The 27929-nt window shown below is 48.3% G+C and overlaps 1 protein-coding gene across 3 annotated transcripts; it reads left to right on the top strand.

Moving 5' to 3' along the window:
- On the top strand, positions 1 to 27199 carry LOC148540662 (androgen-dependent TFPI-regulating protein-like). 3 transcript variants are annotated; one of them, XM_088482721.1, is made up of 6 exons: positions 1 to 276; positions 21420 to 21560; positions 21910 to 22011; positions 22879 to 22994; positions 24900 to 25051; positions 25771 to 27199. In XM_088482721.1, the coding sequence occupies exons 1-6, from the start codon at positions 127 to 129 to the stop codon at positions 25815 to 25817; spliced, it is 708 nt and encodes a 235-aa protein (XP_088338847.1). In that variant the 5' UTR covers positions 1 to 126; the 3' UTR covers positions 25818 to 27199. The 3 variants fall into 3 exon arrangements, with proteins under 3 accessions (XP_088338847.1, XP_088338837.1, XP_088338855.1); XM_088482711.1 differs by having other exon boundaries at positions 25768 to 27199; XM_088482729.1 differs by lacking the exon at positions 21910 to 22011 and having other exon boundaries at positions 25768 to 27199.
- Positions 27200 to 27929: the final 730 nt, after the last annotated feature.

Here is a 27929-nt window from a genome sequence, read left to right as displayed (position 1 = left end):
CACTTCCATCTCAGCTTGCTGCTGTCTGAGCGTTGGGTGAATGAGTTACAGGCGGAACTGTTTACACGGTGACCCGCTCTTACCACCCTACCATCAGGAGGTAGACCAGTGCCTGCCACTACCAAAATGGCGGCGCTGGGGATTGTTCTTCATCTGGCATTTTTTGCCTGGAATGTATTCGGCGTTTATCAGAATGTGGCGTTGACAAGTTCGTCCCTGGGACATGGGGCTAACACATACGGTGGCAGGTGGAAATACCTGACCTTCATTAACCAGGTGAGACATGGTGGCTTTCTTTGCATATGTGCATGGTTTATTTTGTGCCCTAGGCTTGCAGTGACTGCCCTATAGAAGAAGGAATCAATGGGGTCATGTCTGACATGGAAATTGTTAAAAAAAAAAAAATTGTCAACTTTTGTTTCTTGTGTCATTTTATTGTTTAGCTCTGTATGAATAAACTTCTTAGTTATCTCCCAAAACTGATTGTTTGCTTTTCACCTTGCACAAAGTATTACTGTATTTTGGTGCTTATATCATTGTATAGTATGTAGTGTTCTTTGGAAACTGCAATCTAAAGGCTGCAGAGACATGTGCATCAGCTCTTGGTTTTATTAGGGTGAGGCAATTGTTCTTTAAGGTGTGCTAATTAATGGACGTCCAATGTTGCAATTAAATTGTTTTTGGGCGCCTATCACGCTTGTCATGCCCAAATATACCGGGTGTAGCCACATAAAATGGCTAAACCCGTCTACAGTCCTGGTTAGGGCTCCGTTTGGGCACGATAGCTGCCAGCAACAATGGAATTGCTCTTCTTGCGCCAATTAGTCAGAGCCACCGGTGAAAACAATTGAATTCCTCCCTTGGAATGTTTGCTGATTATATAATGTTCCTGCTAGGCTTCTTTCGTGGGGCGCCGCTCCCTGCCCCTTATTTAAAAGTCAAAATGCGCCCTGCCCCTCTTCCAGCGCCCTGCTGGGATCGCCCTGCTGACAGGCTGCAGGGCTGTCTCAGCTCACTCTGGCTGCATGGCTCTCCCGGTATCTATGCGCACGTCAGCTCTTCACAATGTGGCAGAGCCTCGGGGCAGCCCAGCATCTCCGTGAAGTGCTGGGCATGCCCCCCAGAGTGATGAAAAGGGGGCGCATCTCAAGGACGCACACCCTTCTCGGGAGCACGCGCAGCAAAGTGCCCCTATCTGAGAGGCCTCCTGGCCTCCATAGAAGGAACACTAGATATACTAAGACATTCTCCCAAATCTGCCAAAAACCTGCCTACAGTGCATCTATGTATGTACATATTCAACTTATGTGGCATATGATATACATTTCTTTTAATATTTGTGAAATTTATATGTGATGTGCTAGTGTCTGGAAATTGAGATTAATCTCAGTAAGGAGATTTCTGTAGAAAGTCTATGAGGTGGGATCACATTCAATACCATGCATGTTTAATATAGGTGTCAAACTAGATATATGGTGTGTGTATGTGTGTGTGTGTGTGTATATATATATATATATATATATATATATATATATATATATATATATATATATATATCACACACATCACCATACTATTCACTTAAAAGTAAATAAATCACTTACCATCGAAATACTGCAAATGTGTTGTCTCTGACTAGAACAGGAAAGTTCATTTTGGCCATTTTAGATCTGGCAGTTTGACCTAATCGGTGAACCATTCTAAATGGCCAAATTAAGTGTGCAAACTTTTAGCAGAGTAGTGGTCACTTAAAGTTGGTCATCGACAATTCGTAGTAAGCAGCCATATATAGTTTTCTGGCAATGGTCCAATGGTGGTTACTTTCTACTTTGCGCAACCATCGATGGAAGAACCTTTAGTGGACAATCCTAGAGCTTGCAATCTATATTCCCTACCATACAAACCACCTACCAGTATGTCTTTAACTTGTAGGAGGAAACCCATGGAAGCATGGTGGGAACATACAACATCCACATAGCCTAGCGAGAACACTACCGTGTTTCCCCGATAATAAGACCTACCCTGAAAATAAGCCCTACCCTTACTTTTGTAGCCCGGTCTAAAATAAGCCCTACCCCGAAAATAAGACCTACCTGAATCTCACTTTGAGCTGGGAACGCTGCAGAGACCAGCGTTCCCAGTCATGCAGTGCGCGGGTGACGTCACCCGCGCGCTGAGGATCCTGTGCGGCCGCGCCTGCTGGATCATGTTAGATCCAGTCAGCGCGCAAGTGAGAGGGACATCCCGGACGGCGGCGACTCAGGTAAGTACTGTACTGGTGGGGGATCAATTACAGGGGGGCTTGCACTGCAATAAGGGGGCCTGCATAAGGGACACTGCTACAGGGGGGGCCTGCATAAGGGGCACTTCTACACAAGGGAGGCTGCATAAGGGGCACTGCTACAGGGGGGTGCTGCATAAGGGGCACTGCTACAGGGGGGCCTGCATAAGGGGCACTGCTACAGGGGGGCCTGCATAAGGGGCATTGCTGTCAATGTTAGTTAAAATAAGACCTACCTGAAAATAAGCCCTATGCTGTTTTTCTACTTCAGGGTCCATAGGGTATCCACAGGATACCTTGGGGTATAGGTGTGACGTCAGTCGCAGGGCACCAAAGAGTTAAGCTTTCAGCCTCCCAGGATGCACTAGGTCCCCCTCCTATACCCCGCCCCCGGGCCAAGGCACCTCAGTTTAGTTTGGTGCCCGGCCGGAGTCGGGTGCACCTGTTGGAGTGGGGGCTAGAAGAGCCCCTGAAGCTTATTCTTCATGCAGCTGTGGCTGCACAACTGGATATACAGCATGGACAGTCAGTCCTGACGTCCATGCTGTCTTCCCTACACCCCGCCGGTACCAGAACGCCGGTACTGATCCGGGGATGCTGGTGGGCGTCTGGGGTCACAGCTAGCGGTGACCCCAGATGCTCCGGACCATGGCCGGATTCAAGGGGGACAGAGGTAAGCAGCGGGGTCCCGCGGTGGGTCCCCGCTGATCACATGGTCCTAAGTCCCCAGGCAGGGGGCTCCCTGGGGACTGGCTGCAGCGTGGAGCCAGGCGACCAACCTGCGCTTCCACTACCCCCTGGGACAGCGGACCGCAGCAGAGCGGTAGCGCTGCGGCGTCCCAGGGGTTAAATGCATGCCAGGGGAGCGCGCCTTCCCTGTCTCACAGCCGGCGCCTCCCCCGCTGCACACAGCCCTCTCTGCATGCTGCCGACTGGTCCTGTGGCAGCGCTCCTCCCCCAGGCCAGCCTCCTCTCTGCTCCTCGGCGGCCATCTTCTCCAGAACGCATGGTGAACGCTGCTGGAAGCGCTGGACGGAAGCATCGTGGTCTGGGTCCCCCCGCATACCTCTCCTCCGCTGTGGTCAGGTCTGTGTATGCAGCGCTGTGTCCTACCAGGCCCTGTGTCTGTGTAGTTGAGTGATCAGCGCTGTTAGTGCAGGAATTGTTATTTCTCTGCATTGTATGTGACTGTGCTAGCGCTGCTGCCTGTAATCTTTTCTTCATCTAAACTGTCAGCTTTATTACTGTCCCTGTTCTTTCTGCTAAAGCCCTTGCGGTGCGGTGCTGCAGGGTGGTCTCTCGCCTATTTAATACTTAATTGGTGAGAGAGGTCACATACGTGGTGCCATCATGTCTGAAAGTGATTTTCCCCTCCGGCTACAGTGTACCACGTGCAAAGTACCGTTAGCGGAGGGGGAGGGTAGCGCGGAGGGCCTTTGCCGGCAGTGTTTGTCCATGGCGCGGCCTATTACGGTTACAGCACCGGTACAGGAGCCGCCCTGGGCTTGTTTCGCTCAGGCGTTAACAGCTTTAGTGGGCCAGTTAGCTCCGCAGCCCGCGTTTACTCCGATGGGTTTGTCCCAGCAGTCTGTGGTGTCGTCACCCATGCAGGGGTTCCCACGACAATTGGTGGTACCCCACAGTCTCCCTATTTCCCCGCTCCCGGGTTCTCAGGAGCCAGCGTGGGTTAACTCCCTGACGAGTTCTGTACAGCACTTGTCGGATGTGTTGCAAGGGGAGTCTGTGATGCGGTCTCATAAAAGGCCGGTGGCGTCTCTGTCCGCTCCTTATGAGGATGACGAAGGGACGTCTGATGATGGGGAGATTCTAGATCCTTACTATCAGGAACCTCTCCATACTAAGGACGCTGATGCTAAGTCCAAAGTATATATTCCTGGACTTATTCGGGCGGTCCGCACAGCCTTGGTGATTGAGGACGAAGTTCCCCCAGCGGCTAAATCTAAGTATGCCTTTTTCAAAGATGTGAAGGGCGATGCCACAGTCTTTCCTCTTTCGGGTCAGTTGGTGGACCATTTAGAGGAGGCGTGGAAACAACCTGGCAAAAGATACCAGCCGCAGAGACGCCTGGCGGTGGCTTATCCGTTCGCGGATAATTATTTTGCGAAGTGGGAATCCCCTCCACAGGTGGATTCTCACGTGACCCGTCTTGTCCGTAGTGCCACATTGCCGATGCCATCCATGTCCTCCCTTAAGGATGCTACGGACCGCAAGGTAGAAATCTGCCTGAAGTCCGCTTATTCCCTTGCAGGGGGGGCAGCACGGCCGGCTATGGCCATTTGCTGGGTTGCCAGAGCGATGGAGCGCTGGGCGGATTCATTAGAGGCTTCTTTTGAATCCGACTGTCCGGCCGATCAGGCGGAGTTGATTGGCAATCTCCGTGATTCGGCCACCTACATCAACGAGGCGGCTCTAGACATTAGTACTCTGGTGTCTAGAATTTCTTCAGCAGCGGTAGCTGCTCGTCGCACCTTGTGGCTGCGATCCTGGAAGGCGGACGCAGATTCCAAGAAAGGTCTGGAAGCGTTGCCGTTTACCGGAGAAGTTCTCTTCGGTCCGGATCTGGATAAGATTGTGGCCACGCTGGCGGCAGCCAAATCTGCCTGTCTCCCGTCGGCCGCTGCTCCTTCTGGTTCGGGACCATCGTCCTTTCGGTCATCTAGGGCCCAGGGCAGGCCCAAACCACAGTCGTTTCCTCGACAGGCTGGCCCTAAGAAATCGGTCAAGCCCCGGAAGCAGGCATGGAGTACCAGACGTCCGGCCCCCAAGCCAGATGACAAGCCTGCGGCCTGACGGTCCGGGCCTCCCTTTGGGGGATCCCAGGGTGGGAGGCCGCCTGCTACAGTTCGCCCAGTGTTGGTCGACCACTACGACAGACACTTGGGTTCTGGAGGTGGTTTCTCACGGATACGCCCTCTCCTTCCGGCACAGACCCCCGGCTCGCTTCTTCACCACGGGTCTCCCATCAGACCGGAACAAGGCTACGGAGCTGCGGAAGGTATTGCACACTATGCTCCAGGCTGGAGTTATAGTGGCGGTTCCATTCTCCCAGAGGGGCCAGGGTTTCTATTCAAATCTATTTTTGGTACAGAAACCCAATGGGTCATATCGTCCGATTCTCAACCTCAAAGCACTCAACAAGTCTTTGCGGGTCCCGAAGTTTCGGATGGAGACCCTACGGTCCATCATTCTGGCGCTGGAACCTGGGGACTACTTGGTGTCATTGGACATACAGGACGCTTACCTGCATGTCCCTATTCTTTGGCGCCATCAACAGTTCCTCAGGTTCGCAATCAGCAGCGACCACTTCCAGTTTCGGGCGTTACCTTTTGGCCTGGCAACAGCACCACGTGTTTTCACCAAGGTGATTGCGGTCATGGCGGCTTCTCTGCGGCTGCAGGGAGTCCGCATGTTGCCGTATTTGGACGACCTGTTATTGGTGGCAGGATCTCCAGAGCTCCTGTTACGCCACTTGGACCTGACCATTGCACTGCTGCAACGGCACGGCTGGCTAATCAACTGGCAGAAGTCCACTCTAATCCCGTCTCGGAGGATTCTGCATCTTGGAGCCTTATTGGACTCGGGACAGCAAAGGATCTTCGTGACGGAGGACAAGATCTCTGCTTTACAGTCAAGGGTGCGCAGTTGTCTGCACAGCCGCCGGGTGTCCTTACACTCGGCGATGAGGTTACTGGGCTCCATGGTGTCGGTGTTCGACATGGTGGAATACGCCCAGTTTCACTCCAGACCTCTGCAGCACCTGATCCTGTCCAAGTGGAACGGGCTGACTCAGTCTCTGAAGTCCCAGACGATTGTGCTCACCCAGGAGGTTCGCCTGTCCCTTACGTGGTGGTTACAGACGACCCACCTCAACAAGGGACGTCCGTTCTGGGTTCCAAATTGGGTCCTGTTGACAACGGACGCCAGTCTTCGGGGCTGGGGAGCAGTTTCGGGTCCACACTTGTTCCAGGGCAGGTGGACGCCGACAGAAGCGGAGCTTCCAATAAATATCTTGGAACTCCGTGCGGTCTTCAATGCTCTCCAGCAGGCACAGCGGTTTCTCCAGGGTCGTCCGGTGCAGGTCCAGTCGGACAACGCTACCACCGTGGCCTACATAAACAGGCAAGGAGGAACTCGCAGTCGGGCGGCTCTCGTAGAGGTCTCTCGGATCCTGGTTTGGGCGGAGCGCAATCTTCCGGCCATATCAGCGGTCTTCATCCCGGGAGTGCTCAATTGGGAGGCGGACTTTCTAAGTCGCCAGGACGTTCATCCGGGGGAATGGTCCCTGCACCCGGACGTTTTTCAACTACTGGTGGACAGGTGGGGTCTTCCAGAAATCGACCTCATGGCATCCCGGCACAACAACAAGTTGCCGGTGTACGGGTCTCGCACAAGAGACGAAGGGGCGTCTCTGGTGGATGCTCTGTCCGTCCGGTGGACGTTCCGGTTCGCATACCTGTTCCCTCCGGTCTCCCTTCTTCCACGGGTAATCCGGAAATTCAAACAGGAAGGAGGGACGCTCCTGTTGATAGCTCCCGCGTGGCCCAGACGGCACTGGTTCTCAGACCTTCAGGGTCTGTCCGTGGACATTCCTCTGCGGTTGCCGCTACGACCGGACCTTCTGTCTCAGGGTCCTTGCCTTCACCCGGACCTGACTCGGCTGTCTTTGACGGCGTGGCTGTTGAGACGGCCATGCTGAGGTCCCGGGGGTTTTCCAGCTCTGTGGTGCGTACCATGTTGCGAGCTCGGAAACCGTCTTCCGCGAGGATATACCATCGCGTGTGGCATACGTTCTTCCAGTGGTGTCGACCGAGAGGTTATGCACCGCGGGAGTTTTGTCTGTCTCGGATTCTCGCCTTCCTGCAAGCGGGACTAGATCATGGGCTTCGCCTTGCTTCTTTGAAGGTACAGGTTTCGGCCCTATCTGTCTGGTTTCACCGTAGGATTGCTACAATCCCGGATGTGCGCACCTTTATGCAGGGTGTTCTCCGCATTCAGCCGCCCTTTGTTCCACCTGTGGCGCCTTGGGATTTGGCTGTGGTCCTGAGGGCTCTCCAAGGACCGCCGTTTGAACCACTGGGCTCAGTGGATCTTAAATGGCTAACAGCTAAGACTGTTTTCCTTCTGGCCATTGCTTCGGCCAGACGTGTTTCTGAGTTAGGGGCTCTTTCTTGTAGACCCCCTTTCTTGGTTTTTTATGGGAACAGGGCAGTGCTCCGCACTCGGCCCGAGTTTCTTCCCAAAGTTGTTTCCCAGTTTCATATTAACGAGGAAATAGTTGTTCCGGCCTTTAACTCACCGGGTCTTTCCGTGGGTGAGGCCTCTTTGGATGTTGTGCGGGCCTTAAGGACTTATGTTGACCGCACTTCTTCGTTTAGGAAGTCGGACGCTTTGTTTGTCCTCTTTGGCTTCCGTAAAAAGGGTTGGCCTGCTTCAAAGCAAACTTTGGCAGCCTGGATCCGTATGGCTATTTCTGAAGCTTATCTTCATGAAGGCCTACCGGTCCCTCCTTCTCTGAAGGCTCATTCCACTAGGTCTGTGGGTCCTTCGTGGGCAGCTCGACGTGGTGCCTCGGCAGTTCAGATCTGCAAGGCTGCTACGTGGTCTTCTGTCCATACCTTCGTGAGGTATTACAGGTTTGACACCTTCGCCTCTCAGGATGCTTCCTTCGGGCGGCGGATTCTCCTTTCTGCACAGGAGCGTCCCCACCCTTAAAGGATACTGCTTTGGGACATCCCCAAGGTATCCTGTGGATACCCTATGGACCCTGAAGTAGAAAATATGAGATATGGTAAGAACTTACCCTTGTTATCTCTATTTCTACGAAGTCCATAGGGTTCCACAGGACTCCCGCCCTGTCGCACCTGTGCTGCAGATGGGCTTTGCTCTGGTCACCGGTTTTCTGTCTCCCTCTGGTGAGAATGTGATTCTTGTATGTGTCCAGATCTTTGTTCTCTCTCTTCCTTCTCCTCCTCCGGCCTATGGCTTGGTAACTAACTGAGGTGCCTTGGCCCGGGGGCGGGGTATAGGAGGGGGACCTAGTGCATCCTGGGAGGCTGAAAGCTTAACTCTTTGGTGCCCTGCGACTGACGTCACACCTATACCCCAAGGTATCCTGTGGAACCCTATGGACTTCGTAGAAATAGAGATAACAAGGGTAAGTTCTTACCATATCTCATATTTTTTGGATCAAAAAAAAAGTAAGACAGTGGCTTATTATCTGGGAAACACAGTACTACCTGTTTTAGCGGGGTGCCACGCCTTTGATGCACGTAGAAGTGCCTCTTTCTAGGTTTGGCGCCCTGCAACTGACCTAGAGTGAACACTATTTAGTTCCCTGATTGGCAATACTTACCACTGTGCAAATGGTTGTTTAGCTTGATTATTCACAAACCATATTCGATGTATACACCAATTAGCCATAACATTAAAACCACTGACAGGTGAAGTGAATAACATTGATTAATCTTGTTACATTGGCACCTGTCAAGGGGTTGGATATAAATGACAAGTGAACACTCAGTTCTTGAAGTTGATGTGTTGTAAGGATCTGAGCAACTTTGATAAAGGCCAAATTTGATGACTTGACGACTGGGTCAGCACATGTGGAAAACGGCAGGTCTCGTGGGCTTTGGTTAGTACCTACCAAAAGTGATCCAGGTAAGGACAACCACTAAACCGACAACAAGGTCATGGGCGCCCATGGCTCATTGATGCTCGTGGGGAGCGAAGGCTGGTCCGTCTGGTACAATCGCAGGGTGTGGTATAAGAGAGAGACAGTAATTAGATAGACACCAGATGTTAGACAGGGACAAAAGTTGCACACACTAAAGTTTGACATGTAAGAAGGCCAACAGGGTCAAAAGTTCGACTTGAAAATGGTCGTCGCAAAAATGGTCGACAATTTTTTTTTTTTTAGCCCTAGTCTTTACCCTAACCATCTGGGTAAATGCCTAACCCTAACCGTGGGGGTAAGTGGGTAACCCTAACAAAAGACAAATTATTAAAAAAATGTAGAACTTTTGTACCTGTCGACCGTCTTGCATGTCGAACTTTAGTGTGTCTGACTTTTGTCCCTGTCGACCTTTTGTCCCTGTCTAACTAACTATTGACTGTCTAACATCTGGTGTCTATCTAAACATTGGGGGAGATGTATGAAGTCTAGAAGCGGTGTCAGCGCACGTTATGTGCGCTGATACCGCTTCTCCCCGATGTATGATCGGGGGTCTGGGCGGTAAATGTATCTACAAGATAGCAGCGCCGAGCGGCAGGGCAATGTACGAACGGTCATACCGCATGACCGTTCGGCAGGCTGTAGCTGTCGTTATCCACAGCTACAGCCTGGCGCTAGCCTTTCCCCACAGCAGGGACAGTGCTGCCCCTGCTGCCGGCTCCAGGCTGCGCGCGAGGATCCCGCGATACTTGCGAGATCCCGCGCATGCTAAGTGGAGCCGGCTGGGACAGAGACACAGCGCATCAGCACTAGGCTGATGCGCTGCTGTCTCTAGCGGGTAGCGTCGGAGGGGGGCGATAATGCTCCCCCTCTCCAGCCGATGAGATGTTCTGACATCTCATCGGTAGTGCTTCCTGCTTCGCCTCGGTAAAGAGGCGGAGCAGGAAGCGGTATAGCGGCACGTTAAGTGCCGCTATCATACATCTACGCCATTGTTTATTTATAGTCCAGAACCCCCTATTGCACAGAAGAACTATTGTAGCTCAAATTGTTGATAAAGTTAATGCTGCCTATGATAGAAAGGTGTCAGAACACAGAGGCCCTGATTCAGAGCCGGAGTGCTCGTTCTGAATCAGGGCCGGGCTTTTTTTTTTTTTTTCTTTTACTTTTTTAGAACGGCCTCCTGGCCGCTCGCATAGCTGTGGGTGACAATTGGGCTTGCGACGAGACCCTTGCAGTAGGGTCTCGTTGCCGCAAGCCCCAGAGAGATTTCGGCTCTAACAGAGCCGAAATCTCTCCCTCTGACATCACTCGTGATGTCAGTGAGGCCGCCCCCAAACGGAGGCGTTCACATGGGAACGCCTCCGTTTGGGCAGCCACTCCCCCGGCCCGCCCACCAAAGGGGGCGTGCTGTCACGCAACATCGACGGCTCGCCCCCTTTGGTACGAGACCCGGAGCCAAGGATTGCCCGTCGCTATCCGGGTCTCGCGCATGCGCACGACGGAGCCGGCTCCGTCGTGTCCATGCGCACTGGCCCACCATCGACCCGGTTGTGAGCGCACAGCGCTTGCGACTGGGTCAGAATCAGGCCCAGAGCGCATAAGTTTGTTGAGTAGCTGCTGACTGGTCAGAGTGCCTATACTGACCCCTGTCCACCACCGAAAGCACCTACAATGGGCATGTGAGCATCGGAACTGGACCATGGAACAATGGAAGGAGGTGGCCTGGTCTGATGAATCACATTTTCTTTTAAATCATGTGGACGGCATGGTGTGTTTGCGTCTTCTACCTGGGGAAGAGACTGCATATTGGTGGCATATGGGAAGAAGGCAAGCCCAGGGAGGCAGTATGATGCTCTGGGCAATGTTCTGTTGGGAAACCCCGGGTCCTGGCATTGATATGTTACATTGACACTTACCACCTACCTAAACATTGTTGCAGACAAAGTACACCCCTTCATGGCAACGTATATCCTGATGGCAATGGCTTTGTAGGTTAATGCGCTGTGCCACACTGCAATAATTGTGCAGGAATGGTTTGAGGAACAGGACAAAGAGTTCAAGGTGTTGACTTGGCCTCCAAATTCCCCAGATCTCAATCCAATCAAGCTTCTGTGGGATGTACTAGAAAAACCTGTCCGAGCCATGGAGGACCCAACTCGCAACTAACAGCTTGGTGCTAGATACCACAGGACACCTTCAGAGGTCTTGCGTTCAGCTCCATTTTGGTGGCACAATGGAGACCTACGCAATATTAGGCAGGTGATTTTAATGTTATGACTGATGGGTGTATATCTTCTTTTTTGACCCTGTTCTACAGTGTGCTCCAGATCTCGGTGATGTCGCTAGTGACAGGCTGTAGTCTTATGGCTACTGATTCCGCTAACAAAATTGCTGCCTTCACTGGCTTGTAAGTTGTTTAGTTAGTAGCTGTGCTTCTTGTCCCCTCCCATCCATTGCTTACCCAGCAATCTTCTTTTTAAAAATTGTAATTCTTAGTGTAATATTTCACTTCCGTATTTTGGCATTTGTGTATTTGATATACCTAGAGTATGTTAAAAACTGTAGGAAAATGCATGTAATTAGCACCTGTGCTCAGGACACCTTATACTTTTTATTGCATATTTGTGTATGATTTTGGGACTTGTATATCATGATTTAGATTGTAAACTCTTCAGTGTTGGACTTTTCTCCCGATATTCGCAGTGAGTGTTTTCTGAATTGAATTAATATACTGTACTATTCCTATCCTTACTTGTGCTATAATGTTTTGTACATTAATTGCTTTTTTTGTACAAGTAAAATTGTGTGTAAGATTAGACCATTAGTCATAATAAAACATGAAACCTAAACTCTTCATGAATTTTATCCTTATGTAACTGACAAATACATTAGGAGAGAGACTCTATATATGTGGTGTCTGACCAGTACGATGTGTGGGGGACTGCACATGACCCGTTTTGCGCAAGAGCAGAACGGGTCCTTGCAAGATCGCTCGCAGTGCCCCCTGAGACACCGCATGCTGTTGCCATTTGGGGGCAGGGCAGGGGCCGCGATGCTGACCCTTTTAGAAAACTGTGTGTTGCCCTCATGTTGAGGCCTGGATCTGCGTCCTCAGACGCATATTTTAGTGTTTCCGCTAGAAAGCAGGAAGGGCGCTTGGGTTGCCGGCATTGAGTCTCTGTGCATGCCGAAAAGGGGGTGTGGCTGATCGGAGACGGGCCATGTTCTTGTGACGTACCCCCAATTTGTCACCCTTGGGGGTGCACCCAGCACTTACCAAGGTGCTGGACTTCCCCCCCCAAGTTCGCCCCTCACATGCGCACGGTCTGCATTTACCTGGCGGTGATTGGTCACTGCAACTTGTCCCACCCACGGGGCACTGCGGCCGCATGTGTGGAAGAACCAGGGCAGGCTGTCTTAGCGGGGTGCTGCTTAAAGGGCATGGTGCATTTTGCCCTTTTAAAATTGTACAGGGCGTGGCGCTCAGCTAAAAACAGCCTTGCGGGATCACTATATTTTCTGACCCCAGCTGAGCAGTTTCAGTGGTCATCCTGGGTAAGCTTAGGCTTACTCAGATAGCCGATGGCTGCGATGGTGATCCGATGTGGCGGCGTTGGACGCAGCACTTGGATCTGCATTGCCGGCAGAAAGCGTCCTTTTTTTTTTTTTTTTTTTTTTTTCTTCCAGCGCCTCCTGCTGCATTAGCATATTTTAGCATTGCTGTTGCCTCCAAAGTATGCTATAAGCAAAGTTGTAACGTGTAACCGTGAATCAGGCCCATGGTGTGTTAGTATTGATCGACCTTATCTTATTGATTGAACTTCTCCTTCATTGACACAATTTTCTTCTTTCATCAGCACAAGTATCATAATTCTTTTAGTAATCAACTGCTATTTCTACTTCAGGGTCCATAGGGTATCCACAGGATACCTTGGGGGTATAGGTGTGACGTCAGTCATCGGGCACCATAGAGTTAAGCTTTCAGCCTCCCAGGATGCACTAGGGTCCCCCTCCTATACCCCGCCCCCGAGCCAAGGCACCCCAGTTTAGTTTGGTGCCCGGCCGGAGTCGGGTGCACCTGATGGAGTGGGGGCTAAGAAGAGCCCCTGAAGTTTTCTACATGCAGCTGTGGCTGCACATCTGGAAGTACAGCATGGACAGTCAGTTCTGATGTCCATGCTGTCTTCCCTACACCCCCGCCGGTACCGATCCGGGGATGCTGGTGAGCATCTGGGGTCACAGCTAGCGGTGACCCCAGATGTTCCGGACCATGGCCGGAATCAAGGGGGACAGCAAGGTAAGCAGCGGGGTCCCGCGGTGGGTCCCCGCTGTTGCATGGTCCAGAGTCCCCAGGCAGGGGGCTCCCTGGGGACTGGCAGCAGCGTGGAGCCAGGTATGTAACCTGCGCTTCCACTACCCCCCTGGGACAGCGGACCGCAGCAGAGCGGTAGCGCTGCGGCGTCCCAGGGGTTAAATGCATGCCAGGGGAGCGCGCCTTCCCTGTCTCACAGCCGGCGCCTCCCCCGCTGCACACAGCCCTCTCTGCAACACGCCGACTGGCCCTGTGGCAGCGCTCCTCCCCCAGGCCAGCCTCCTCTCTGCTCCTCGGCGGCCTTCTTCAAGAACGCATGGTGAACGCTGCTGGAAGTCTGGACGGAGGCATCGTGGTCTGGGTCCCCCCGCATACCTCTCCTCCGCTGTGGTCAGGTCTGTGTATGCAGCACTGTGTCCTACCAGACTCTGTGTCTGTGTAGTTGATTTATCAGCGCTGGTTAGTGCAGGCAAGCGATACCAGCCGCAGAGGCGTCTGGCGGTGGCTTATCCGTTCGCGGATAATTATTTTGCTAAGTGGGAATCCCCTCCACAGGTGGATTCTCATGTGACACGTCTTGTCTGTAGTGCCACGTTACCAATGCCATCCATGTCCTCCCTTAAGGATGCTACGGACCGCAAGGTGGAGATCTGCCTGAAGTCCGCTTATTCCCTTGCGGGGAGGGGGGGGGGGGGCAGCGCGGCCGGCTATGGCCATTTGCTGGGTTGCCAGAGCTATGGAGCGCTGGGCGGATTCGTTGGAGGCGTCCTTAGATTCCGGCTGAGCAGGCGGAGTTGATTAGTAATCTCCGTGATTCGGCCACTTATATCAACGAGGCGGCCTTAGACATTAGTACCCTGGTGTCTCGAATTTCTTCAGCAGCGGTGGCTGCTCGTCGCACCTTGTGGTTGCGATCTTGGAAGGCGGACGCTGATTCCAAAAAGGGTTTGGAGGCGTTGCCCTTTAACGGAGAAGTTCTATTCGGTCCAGATCTGGACAAGATTGTAGCCACACTGGCGGCAGCCAAATCGGCATGTCTCCCGTCGGCCGCTGTCCCTTCTGGTTCAGGACCATCGTCCTTTCAGTCTTATAGGGCCCAGGGCAGGTCTAAACCACAGTCTTTTCCCCGACAGGCTGGTCCCAAGAAATCGGCCATGCCCCGGAAGCAGGCCTGGAGTACCAGACGTCCGGCCCCTAAGCCAGATGACAAGCCTGCGGCCTGACGGTCCGATCCCAAAGTGGGAGGCCGCCTGCTGCAGTTCGCCCGGTGTTGGTCGGTCACCACGACAGACAATTGGGTTCTCGAGGTGGTCTCCCACGTGTATGCCCTATCTTTCCGGCACAGACCCCCGGCTCGATTTTTCACCACGGGTCTACCATCAGACCGGAACAAGGCCACGGAGCTGCAGAAGGTCTTGCACACTATGCTCCAGGCTGGAGTTATAGTGCCTGTTCCATTCTCCCAGAGGGGCCAGGGTTTCTATTCCAATCTCTTTTTGGTGCACAAACCCAATGGGTCGTATCGTCCGATTCTCAACCTCAAAGCTCTCAACAAGTCTTTGCGGGTGCCGAAGTTTCGGATGGAGACCCTACGGTCCATCATTCTGGCGCTGGAACCTGGGGACTACATGGTTTCATTGGACATACAGGACGCTTACCTGCATGTCCCTATTCTTTTGCACCATCAACAGTTCCTCAGGTTTGCAATTCGCAGCGACCACTTTCAGTTTCGGGCGTTGCCTTTTGGCCTGGCGACAGCACCGCGTGTGTTCACCAAGGTGATGGCAGTCATGGCGGCTTCTCTGCGGCTGCAGGGAGTCCGCATGTTGCCGTACTTGGACGACCTTTTATTAGTGGCAGGTTCTCCGGAGCTCCTTCTGCGCCACTTGGACCTGACCATTGCGCTACTGCAACGGCACGGCTGGTTAATAAACTGGCAGAAGTCCACTCTAATCCCGTCTCGGTGGATTCTGCACCTCGGAGCCTTATTGGACCCGGGACAGCAAAGGATCTTTGTGACGGGGGAAAAGATCTCTGCTTTACAGTCGAGGGTGCGCAGTTGTCTGCACAGCCGCCGGGTGTGTCTCCACTCGGCGATGAGGTTACTGGGCTCCATGGTGTCTGTGTTCGACATGGTGGAATATGCCCAGTTTCACTCCAGACCTCTGCAGCATCTGATTCTGTCGAAGTGGAACGGGCTGCCGCAGTCTCTAAAGTCCCAGACGATAGTGCTCACCCCGGAGGTTCGCCTGTCCCTTGCCTGGTGGTTGCAGACGACCCATCTCAACAAGGGACGTCCGTTCTGGGTACCAAATTGGGTCCTGTTGACAACGGACGCCAGTCTTCGGGGCTGGGGAGCAGTTTCGGGTCCACACTTGTTCCAGGGCAGGTGGACACCGGCAGAAGCGGCACTTCCAATAAATATCTTGGAACTCCGAGCGGTCTTCAATGCCCTCCAGCAGGCACATCGGGTTCTCCAGGGTTGACCAGTGCAGGTCCAGTCGGACAACGCTACCACCGTGGCCTACATAAACCGGCAAGGAGGAACCCGAAGTCGGGCGGCTCTCGTAGAGGTGTCTCGGATCCTGGTATGGGTGGAGCACAATCTTCCGGCCATATCGGCTGTCTTCATCCCGGGAGTGCTAAATTGGGAGGTGGACTTTCTCAGTCGCCAGGACGTTCATCCAGGGGAATGGTCCCTGCACCTGGACGTTTTTCAACTTCTGGTGGACAACTGGGGTCTTCCAGAGATCGACCTCATGGCGTCCCGACACAACAACAAGTTGCCGGTGTACGGGTCTCGCACAAGAGACGAAAAGGCATCTCTGGTGGATGCTCTGTCCGTCCGGTGGACGTTCCAGTTCGCTTACCTGTTTCCTCCAGTTTCTCTTCTTCCACGAGTAATCCGGAAATTTAAACAGGAAGGAGGGACGCTCCTGTTGATAGCTCCCGCGTGGCCCAGACGGCACTGGTTCTCAGACCTTCAGGGTCTGTCCGTGGACAGTCCTCTGCGGTTGCCGCTACGACCGGACCTTCTGTCGCAGGGTCCTTGTCTTCACCCGGACCTGACTCGGCTGTCTTTGACGGCGTGGCTGTTGAGACGGCCATGTTAAGGTCCAGGGGGTTTTCCAGCTCTGTAGTGTGTACCATGTTACGAGCTCGGAAACCGTCTTCCGCGAGGATATATCATCGCGTGTGGCATACGTTCTTCCAGTGGTGTCGACCGAGAGGTTATGCACCGCGGGAGTTTCGTCTGTCTCGGATACTCTCCTTCCTACAAGCGGGACTAGATCATGGGGTTCGCCTTGCTTCTTTGAAGGTACAGGTTTCGGCCCTGTCTGGTTTCACCGTAGGATTGCTACAATCCCGGATGTGCGCACCTTTATGCAAGGTGTTCTCCGCATTCAGCCACCCTTTGTTCCACCTGTGGCGCCTTGGGATTTGTCTGTGGTCCTGAGTGCTCTCCAGGGACCGCCGTTTGAACCACTGGGCTCAGTGGATCTTAAATGGCTAACTGCTAAGACTGTTTTCCTTCGGGCCATAGCTTCGGCCAGACGTGTTTCTGATTTAGGGGCTCTTTCTTGTAGACCCCCTTTCTTGATTTTTCATGGGAACAGGCAGTGCTCCGCACTCGTCCTGAATTTCTTCCCAAAGTTGTTTCCCAGTTTCATGTTAACGAGGAAATAGTTGTTCCGGCCTTTAACTCACCTGGCCTTTCAGTGAGTGAGGCCACTTTGGATGTTGTGCGGGCCTTAAGGACTTATGTTGACCGCACTTCTTCGTTTAGGAAGTCGGACGCCTTGTTTGTCCTCTATGGCTTCCGTAAAAAGCGTTGGCCTGCTTCAAAGCAAACTTTGGCAGCCTGGATCCGTATGGCTATTTCTGAAGCTTATCTTCATGAAGGTCTGCCGGTTCCTCCTTCTCTGAAGGCTCATTCCACTAGGTCTGTGGGTCCTTCGTGGGCAGCTCGATGTGGGGCCTCTGCAGTACAGATCTGCAAGGCTGCTACGTGGTCCTCTGTCCATTCCTTCGTGAGGTATTACAGGTTTGACAGCTTTGCCTCTCAGGATGCTTCCTTCAGGCGGCGGATTCTCCATTCAGCACAGGAGCGTCCCCACCCTTAAAGGATACTGCTTTGGGACATCCCCAAGGTATCCTGTGGATACCCTATGGACCCTGAAGTAGAAAATATGAGATATGGTAAGAACTTAACCTTGTTATCTCTATTTCTACAAAGTCCATAGGGTTCAACAGGACTCCCGCCCTGTCGCACCTGTGCTGCAGATGGGCTTTGCTCTGGTCACCAGTTTTTCCGTCTCCCTCTGGTGAGAATGTGATTCTTGTGTGTATCCAGATCTTCTTTCTCTCTCTCTTCCTTCTCCTCCTCCTGCCTATGGCTTGGTACAAAACTGAGGTGCCTTAGCTCGGGGGCGGGGTATAGGAGGTGGACCCTACTGCATCCTGGGAGGCTGAAAGCTTAACTCTATGGTGCCCGATGACTGACGTAACACCTATACCCCCAAGGTATGCTGTGGAACCCTATGGACTTCGTAGAAATAGAGATAACAAGGGTAAGTTCTTACCATATCTCATATTTTACACCTGTAACTAATCCAGTTTTTGTATTTTGTCTGTTTTTCATGAGTTGTAACTTAATATGTGATACAGGGGGAATTTGTGGAATCTATGATGTATAGCATAAAATAAGCGTTGAAACCATTGTGCTTTTTAGCTAGATCATTTAGTGTTTGTTTAGGGGACATTTTCGGCCTAAGCGAAACAGAACTTGGGCAAAGGTGTGGTTTTTTTTTTTTTTTTGGTCATTATTAGGGTTGGGGGTCTCACTGTTTCTTGACAGGCATGTGGAGGTGAGTAATTGGAAGGGGAAGTCTGATCAGCACCCAATGAACCTGTACCTATCAAAAGGCAAATGGACAGAGATAGTTGCTGAAAGTAACAAGAAGCAAGAATAGTGCTGGGAGGAACACGAGGGTGGGTGGCCCTGCTCGTGAGAGCTAAGGATCTATTTCCAGTCAAAATAGAAATTGTCTTTAAATTCTTCCTTCACCTTTTATGAGTAAAACAATGGACAACCCTTAGATTATCTGTATTATAGTTGGCTTTCCAGCTCTGACCAAGTAAGTACGTACTTGTGCATTGCTGAACGCCCTTTTGTGCTAGATAAATCCTAGCATTTTAATATAATGTGCAATAAAATATAAGTGTCAGAGCATGGAGCTTAGTTAAATGCAGTGTCTTGTGGAGAGCATTTTAGTGATTGTGGGGTCTATTTACTAAGCAGTGTTAGGAGACAGAGTGAAAAGTGATAAGAAAGTAATAAGGTGCCAGCCAATCAGCCCCCAACTGCCATTTTTCAAACACAGCCTGTGAGATGACCGTTAGGAGCTGATCACTTTCTTATCACTTTTCACTCTGTCTCCTAACACTGCTTAGTAAATAGACCCCTGCATTCTTATGTTTTATCTGTCGCTGTATCTTGGTTTCAGCTAATAAATAGGTGCGACAAGGGAACCACAAATGGTGATAGCTATGCTACTGGACAAGCTGAAGCCAACATGCAAAAATCTGTGAATTCCGAGCATTGGCAAGTTGCAGAGAATGAGAATTCTCATATCGGCATGTCTCAAGCTGCTCATACACACAGTGAGCTGTACGACCAACTTTGACAGTCTTGATGAAATTGGTCCCAAAGTGCTTCATGTTTGTTTGGGCTAGAGGTGACCAGCAATCCTCGTTTGGATTGTTTGAATATCATTTGCCGCTGTTGGTAGAAAAATCTGACGACCGAGATCATCTAGCATGCATGATCATATTAGATCTAGTGACTCGGCGCTTGGGCTTGTGTATACTGGGCATCATTTAGAGTTGGATGTATGGCAGTTTGTTTGGCATACCGTTAAAATCAATATTTCCATACTGTACTTGTATGCCAAAAATGAGCCTGTATCTAATCTTTGCATATAGTCACTTGCAATACACAAGTGGTGGAATGTAAGAGAAGGGATGTCATAGTGCACAAATTTTACTAGTATGTAGCACTGTAGATATGACAGTGCTATCAGTAAGTGTACACTTTGCAAAAATGTTACTGTTTTTTTGAGTGGTATGTGTTTTGTGATACATCTATCTCCAGACATACATAGGTACTTTTGGTTTTGTACATCTCTCTTGTGTACTGGATGTTCAGCACAAATGCATCCAATGCAATTGAGGACCACAGTTTAGATTCTCAATTTGGAAGAACCTTTAGTATCCGAAATATCTTTAATTTCATCAGCCTATGCTAACTGTATAAAGCTTCCTAAATTTCAGTTACCACTATTAGTATGTATAGACTTACTGTAGCACCTCCACCTAAATATTGTCCCATAATATAGAAAGTGGATTTTACTGGGGGTTTTGTCCTGGGGGGTCTTGGTGCCTTTGAAATGTACAAATTGTCTCTTCAACATGTGAGACATGGGGTGGTTCAACAAATAGAAAAAATATATATTTTAACACAACTAACCATGGGAAAAAAATGCTTTTTGAAGTATTTTTTTTTTTTTAATTACCCACCCCTGCCCTCCTTCCTGAGATGGTGAAAAAGAGAAGTAGGCCTCCCCATGTTTGCATGGAAAAGCTATTACTGGAGGCAGTGGATGAAGTCTGCTGCCAGCAGTTATGTTGGGATTAAATAGGGAACAGTTCTATCTCTGATTTTAGACCTCTTCTCCCTATGATAAATCTAGATCTTTAAGTTTTATAAGTAATCTAATATGTAGGACATATTGTGAAAGATTTCATTTAAACTGGTCAGAATCTTCTGCAGTACCTTGGATATATGGTTAATAAGTTACAGATTCACATCATTCATTTTAATCACTGACTCAGTGTAACAGTGTCTTCCATATGAGGATAGGTAATACCAGTCGTAGATAAGTGGGAGATGCTGTGAGTGTTATCTCTTTGCTGTGAGTGGTGAGACATGTAGACCTGACCACAGCCTGCCTCCACTAACTGCAAATAAAGATTGCATTGATGCTCCTTGCAATGGCTCTTAAACATTGCTAGTACATTATTATAGGATTGCCAGTTTTTCACAACTTGTCTAGGGTGGATAACATTTCTGCCTGATTGCAAGGTTTATGTACTGAATCATCTCCAGAAATCAACCCTTGGTAAATAGGGTGGACTGGGGTAATTGTCAAACAGGGAACTTGGGGGTAATTGACAGACTGTCACACTACTCCCACAGGAATCTGAATTTTTTTCAAGCAACCTTTATTTTCTGTTGGATAAGTTATTTTTCTACATCTGTATGCATTTTGTGGGAAAGGATTTCCCTACTCTACTTATTGCAGCATTGGTTTCTTAAGATGGCCATACACGCTCCAATTATCGGGGCAATGCGCCAGATATCCGCGGATCGCCCCGATAATTGTAGCATGTGGGGGAACAACCGAGGGTTAAATATTGCTCGGTCGAGCATGCCGGATTGTCCAGCATGCCCGTCCGATGCGATATTTACCGGTAAACTGTCGGCCGCATCGGGCAGTGTATGCCCAGCCACGGCCGACAGACAGACATTACCTGTGTTCCTTCCTTCCCATGGAAGGAACAGGGAACGGTCTCCTCCCCCGGGGGCGGAGCGCAGATGTCGGTTAATACACTGAGAGAAATCTCAGTGTATGCCGCGGATATCTGCGGCTGGCAGGCTGCCAGATAGAATGTCTGTCGGTCTGACAGACATTTTATCTGGCTGTGTATGCCCAGCTTTACATAAAGCAAAAATTTGTGTCAAACTTTTGTCTAAATACTCCAATGTCTTATCGTTCCAAGGCAAAATGATGTCTGTCAATTACCCCAGTTGGTACTCGTGTCAGCCCTTTAAATTTCCCATGAAACCACTGTCTGAAAACCTCACAAATGTCTGTAATTTCTCTTGTATCTACTGTGGGATAACAGTCTGAAAATTTCTCAGAATAATGACTAGACGTGAAGATTTCATTCAAAAAAATATCAAATCTAGAAAGTATCAGTTACAGCTAAATTTTATTTTTTGTCTGAAAATTACCCCAGTGTTGTATGTTCATGGGCAGCGTGTCACAATCTAAACTTGTATTTTCCAGGTTCTTCAGACTGTATTTTTTGGCTTCTGCATGTCATGTGACCTGGTCCAGCTGTGTCTCTCCAGTAGGAACCGAATCTGCTTATTTCTGACATGGCTGAAGGATCGCACCTTTTGTATTCTGGCATTCCCGATGAGTGCGGTAACAATACCTCTCCTGTTACTTTAGAGACAGGGTTTTCCCCTGTTTTTAAATCTCTTTACCTGCTTATCTTCCTAAATTGCTAATTTTCAAAAACTCTACTGATTGCCCATATCTTTTGAATATTTGTCAATGTTCTGTTTTCATGATAATTGGCCATTTAAAGGTACTATTCCTTTACACTTTGTTTGATTCAGCAAATTCACATGCATTGGGTACAGATGCATCCGTGCAGCTGAATGTATGTGTGTAATATATATAAGCGCAAGGAGATTAAATAAATGTGTCTGGTGAAAACAATTTGCTGCATGTGGCGTTTCCTTTAAAGCATTATATTATCCTTCTCTAGTTTGTAGTTACCTCATTCTGGAGTCTTTACAATTATGATCGGGAGCTTGTCTACCCAAAGGAATTGGACAGCCTAATTCCGCAATGGCTCAATCACGTAATGGTAAGGTGTGTTTTTTTTTTTTTTTTTTTTTTTTTTCCTTCAGTTTATCAAAGCTGTTTCTTAAAATTCAATGTATTGAAGTGCTTCTTAGTTGCAGGGGAGGTCCCCTAGAACCCATTGTCATTCTGGTCACTGACCACTTGTTGCATTAGGTAGCAGTTGAAACGGACATGAAAAAATTAGTAGGATCAAAAACATACTGTCCTCTCACATTGGGCTCGATTCTATTCTACGCGATGTTAATTGTCTGCCGGCAGTGAGCTCCCGAATCTATTCAATACACCGTGCTGCTAAGCCCGACTAAGGATTTCTTCTCAAACCCCCTCCGTGGATGCGAGCAGAAATCTGACAAAAGTCCAGGCGCGATGCTGTTTTCTGCCCTTAGCGCTGGGAAGTTTAGTCGGAGAATGCCCATTCTCGCGCCTAAACACCCTGTTTAAGGCGCGAGAACGAGCCTTCCCCGACCTAACTTCGAGCAGAATTTAATAGCTCTGGGAGCTGATTCCTGGTGCTATTCACATCGCGTAGAATAGAATCGAGCCCATTCAGAGTCACCGCACTCTCTCCTGTAGTGAGCTGCTAGTGATCTGAGAAGTGGAGGAGGTGAGGAAAAGCATGATGGAAGCTGAAAGTGAGTTCTCAGCCTCATCTCTGCCACCCATAGGCAGATGCACCCTGAAATGATATCGCCTTGGTTCATGGGAGGAATAGCCCTGTTCAGTTGTCATCTATAAGAAGATGCCTCTCCTGTTACTTTAGTGACAGTTTTTCCCTGTTTTTAATCTCTTTACCTGCTCCCATATGCCTCCGGTCTGCTTTACTCCTTTGTGATAGTCCTTCCCTCACTTTTTTTTTTTTTTTTTACAGCACAGTTTTGTATTTCCAGTGATCCTCATTGAGCTGTTAGCGTGCTCACATCAGTATCCCTCCAGGAAAAGTGGTCTGGCCACACTGATGCTGTTCTGCTTTGCATACCTGTCATGGTAAGTTGCCTATATTAAATCGTAGGTGTTACTTCAGCTGGCTTCATTTTAGAAGAATATGTTGCATATTATCAACAATGAAATATAATTTTTAGTGCCTACATGCTATAGTGTAGCAAGACTGGAATAATCCCACACCAGTAATAAGATCCTGTCTCAAATAATATAAAGAGACCACTGTCCTAAAATAGAATTAATATATTTGTCCTATCCAGACAGTTGTTATCAACATCCCTGTATTAATGAGGGATAGATTATGAGGGGCTATCACTCACCCTGTAAATATACACATAACAACAAAGGAGAAGAAGGCTGTGTTTTGTAGTGCACAATGAGGATCTTAATCACAAATATCCTATAGTGATGATGATTTATGTTAAAATATACTCTTTATTGGTATTCATTCAAATATAATGTTCCGGCTAATAAAGCGAATTATGTTAAAATAATAGAATAGACGTGTAAAGAAAGTATGTGATGAGTGAAGATAGACAGCCGCACGCTGCTGTACTGATGTTCTTTGTTGTTATATGCTATAAAGTGTGTGTATAGGTACAGTACCTTCATCCAGGGCCATGGGTCCCCACCCTGAGCCACAATTAAACTTAAATAACTCTAACATGTCACACCTGAAAACTGCAACTGCCAGTAAATATGCAGTTGCACCAGAAACAATTGTTAAAGGCATCGGTAATCTTCTGCCATCCATCCCACCTTGTCACTCGGAAATATTGGAAGTGACTGATGCGGTCCAGCGGCTTTTACATTCCACTAGCCGAAATACCGGAAGTGGCGCATGCGTTTCAACAACACTTGCGTTCCACAGACCGGAAGTGTTTGTTATAGTTCTCTCATAATCCTGTCCTTACTGGGCAAGGACAGCAAGTTTATACAACTACCCCATAACAATGCAACATTGCATGTCTCATGTAAGGAATATTTTATATGCAGAAATATTATATATTTTTTTTGGTCGTAAATTTCGGGTGTCTCTGGTGCGAGGGAAATAGTTTAAGAAGACTTCTTCATCCGTCCGTCCTCTGGTCGAAAGACAGGGAGTTCCAAGGACTCGGAGAGGTCCATACTAAAGGAAGGACATACTGCTATAGAAATATTATATATGATGAACATTTGCACTGTGGGCCTTATTCAGAGCTGGCCGGATTAGCAGAGCCCCACACAAGCGGCTGTGCAAATCCGTCCATCTCTGGTGCAATTGCAGAAGGAGATGGCAGACACCACCTTGCTGCATTTGCGATCCCAGCATTGCGACCGACGTCACAGGCTGGGATCACAATCTCATTGGTCGCGATGGTTTCTCCTTTGGTCAGGCTGCGGTTGCTGAAGCATCCCGCTGCCTGACTGGGTGCTGGTTATATAAGAGGCCAGGAATCAGCTTCCACCGACGCAGACCCTGGCCTCTTCCCTTCCGGAAAACTGGGACGCCACGCCCAGTTTCTGGTGAACGGTGACCAGCCATACCCCCGCTCCGCCCCCCAAACACTGCAACATGGTAATCAAGATTCCTATTTGGTGACAAAGCATCATACCTGGGGAAGCAGCCTAAAAAGTAAAAAAAAAAATATATATATATATATATATATATATATATATAAAATTTGGGAATATGCACATTTTTATTCGCATGTTAGAGGCCGCCATTTTTTGTACTGAAACCATGCTCACAACAATACATCCTGCCAATTCATTAGGGTCCAGTGACCTCAGCATGGATTAATTCATGAGACGGCAGTGTTACTAGGAACTAGGCAGCATTGAGCAACTGGATGAGGGACACTGCCCATTTAAACTCAAGCAGCTCAGACATTCAACCATGCTTGGCCACGGAGCCCCTTCCACTTCTGAACTGCAACACAGTAATAGCCACCAGTTTCTCTTTGGCAGGGTCCTCTGGGTGCATCATGCATCAGGAATTTGGGTGTATCCAATTCTAGCCAAGCTGGATGCCATAGGAATGTCAGCGTTTTTTGCAGTGTCTTTCCTGATTATGGTTCCTTTTTACTGCCTGGGAGAGTGGCTGACACAGTTCCGTTGGGGTGAGTTATCATTTCTGTTGTATGAATTTGGTGCTTCATTTACAAGGTTTCACAGGAGATATAGGAGTTCATGTTCTCTTGGTAACAAATCAGCAATGAACCTTACCTAGCTCTTCTATTTGCCACAGAGAATACGATTTCCAGTACCATTTATCTGAAACCATTATTCTTGCATCAAATCAATGATGGTAATAGAGAAGGCACTTTAAGTTATGAGTATCGTCGCACTCTGATCTTTTTTAGTTTTGTGCAACTAAGTTATACTTTTCCCCACATCCTATTGTAAGGAAGCATTTACACTTCATCACATATATTAGGTTTTAATGTAACTTTGAACTGGTGTTGGAACCCATGGCACTCAGTATATTTGGTATGGGTTCCCAGATCAGTGTTCTTACATGTTACTTCCATTTACTATACCACTGTATTGTACAGAGATTTAGGACTCCTCATATAGAGGTAAATGTAATCAACGATTTTCAGCTGTTTTCGACACTGGATTTATTTAGTGTTTTACTTTCATTTGTAGGCAAAACCTTTCATTATATTGACCTCATAGTGTATGCTATGTTCTATCTAAAATAGTAAGGCCTTCTCCTGCCTTTATAGCGTTCCGCTAGTTACTGGTCCTTTATGTAAATAAATGATCCCTGTAGTAGATTAGCTGCGCAGAAGAGGCACAGAAACCGTTTCTAAAACTCATGCTATTTATTCAGCAGGCTCTCGAAGACCTTCAAAAACAAAGAAGAAAAAGAAGAGCAAATGAAGCCAGCGCTAAATATTCAGGACCAACATCTTATTTTTCAAATTTTTTTATTTTTATTTGTGATTCTTCAATGAAAAAATAACCTCGAGGAGGGTATTACTGCAACAATTGTACTGCTGATTGCTACAGTTAATCATTGTATTTTGTTTTGTTTTTTTATAACTGTGTAACGCTACACATCGCTGAGGATTATGATCTGGTTCCACCCCTTTTGGTCTCTCTTTACACAAAATCAACAGTAGGCAGAAATGCGGAATGATTTCCAGGAGCTCATAATTAACGTACAATGAACAGGTATCACTTTCTGTGTTGCAGGAGGTGGTTACGTTAACTATTGGATCTGGAATAAGCATTTTGAGAATCCTGGTTTCTAAACTTGCTTTTTAGCTGGTTGTGTTTACATACCGGGGACTCAACTATCTACAATAGGAATGTGTTTCTGGCTGATCCAATTCCCCACCTTAATCTGTAGCCTCACAGCAGTCTATGCACTAAGGAATTCTGGGTGTAATAAATCTCTAATGTATCGCTACATTGCTGAAGTTTTGGCACTATATTTTCTCTTCTGTTAACTGTGTAGAAGATCTCCAATGACATCACTATGGGCTATATACTGTAATATGTCATAGGTTTGCTTCTAACATTGTTGCATTCCTTTTCAATATTTTATATACAAAATTTGATTACAGCGAGTCAAGACTGTGTCTTGGTCATGTTAATATTGGTGGTGTTGATCGTAGTTTAATATAAGAAATGTCAACCATATCTCATTTTCTCTGCCACCCAGTATTGGCTCCAAGTGCATGCACAGTCTGGAGCAGTTCACAGAAGGAAAAGGGTCTGAGTGAATGTTTTCTTACCTGACAGACACCTGAGGAGATTGTTTAGTACAAGGTATTAACAGACGCATTTCATAACTAAGCTACAATAATGCAAATGTACTATATACATTATCTGTCAGTCAGATATTGGCTTACATCTGCTACATGCAGAATAACTTAAGGAAAGCAAATGCTTGATCCAGTTGCTCTGGGATATGGCCTAGTTATTCTGTTTTCAACATACTAGTAAGGAAGGCTGCATATGTCCTATAAATACATAGAAAGCTGTGCAATGTGTTGCTGCTATAGAAATAAAAGATGATGAATTTGCACAATGTACAAAAACAATTAAATAATTAATTCTGAGAAGTCCCATACACTAGTACTGAATAATACTTAAGCTCTACTGTGCTGTTTGAATGTGATGAGTTAAGGGTTAACAGTCTATATTAACCAAATAGAATACAGCTTTGGCAAAAGAAGGATTTATATTGTTTGCAAGAATGGGATAAATATTGAATACTGTTGCATCCAGCCTGTTGTCTGTGAATAAAAATGACATACATATATACTAAACATTCTCCTTGCTGTGATTTTCCTTTCTCTGGAAAGTATTAGGGCGGTATTAAATTGTTTCCAGCCCCCTTTTGTGCCTGAGGGAACTATTCAATTGTTGCTCCTGTCGGGTGCGATCAGCGCACCATTTCATCTCGCTCCCCCGACCCCTGTAATTGGTGAAAAGTGGGCACCCAAATGGCACTTTTCGTGATTGCTCCTAGCACTTTGGTTGGGTGTAGCCGTTTTACACGGGTAAACCTAACCACTATGGGCACGATCAGTGCGATAATCGGCATCAATTGAATGGTGCCCCGCGATATCCTGTCACTTTAGACGGGAGATCTGGCTCACTAAAACAATTGAATTCCACCCCTAAATATCGAACCTGGTCTGGCATGGTGATAAAATGTTGGCATTATCATAGCCAATTTCCAGTAACTAAAAACACAATGAGCATGTGGCCCCCAAAACAAGGCTGGTGTCTGATCTGAATGGATGAGAACATGCTTATAAATTGCGTGATGGCATGTGCTCAGTCATTGCATTCTAACATGTTACCACTATTTCATGCAAAAATTTTAAATGCGGTGTTAACAAGCACAAGCCTTTTTTTTTTCCCTATTTTTAATGTTGGTTTCATTAGTGTCTGAAAGTGTGTTGGCAGCAGTTGTGTAAAAAAGTCCCCTTTTGTCTACCCCTAAAGAGAGAGAGAGACACACACACACACACACAC

The sequence above is a fragment of the Taudactylus pleione genome, unplaced genomic scaffold (assembly GCF_031769625.1).
Source record: "Taudactylus pleione unplaced genomic scaffold, aTauple2 ptg000018l, whole genome shotgun sequence".
Taxonomy (NCBI): Eukaryota; Metazoa; Chordata; class Amphibia; order Anura; family Myobatrachidae; genus Taudactylus; species Taudactylus pleione.
The sequence above is the reverse complement of the archived record's forward strand: the minus strand, read 5'-3'. Positions and strand labels throughout refer to the sequence as shown.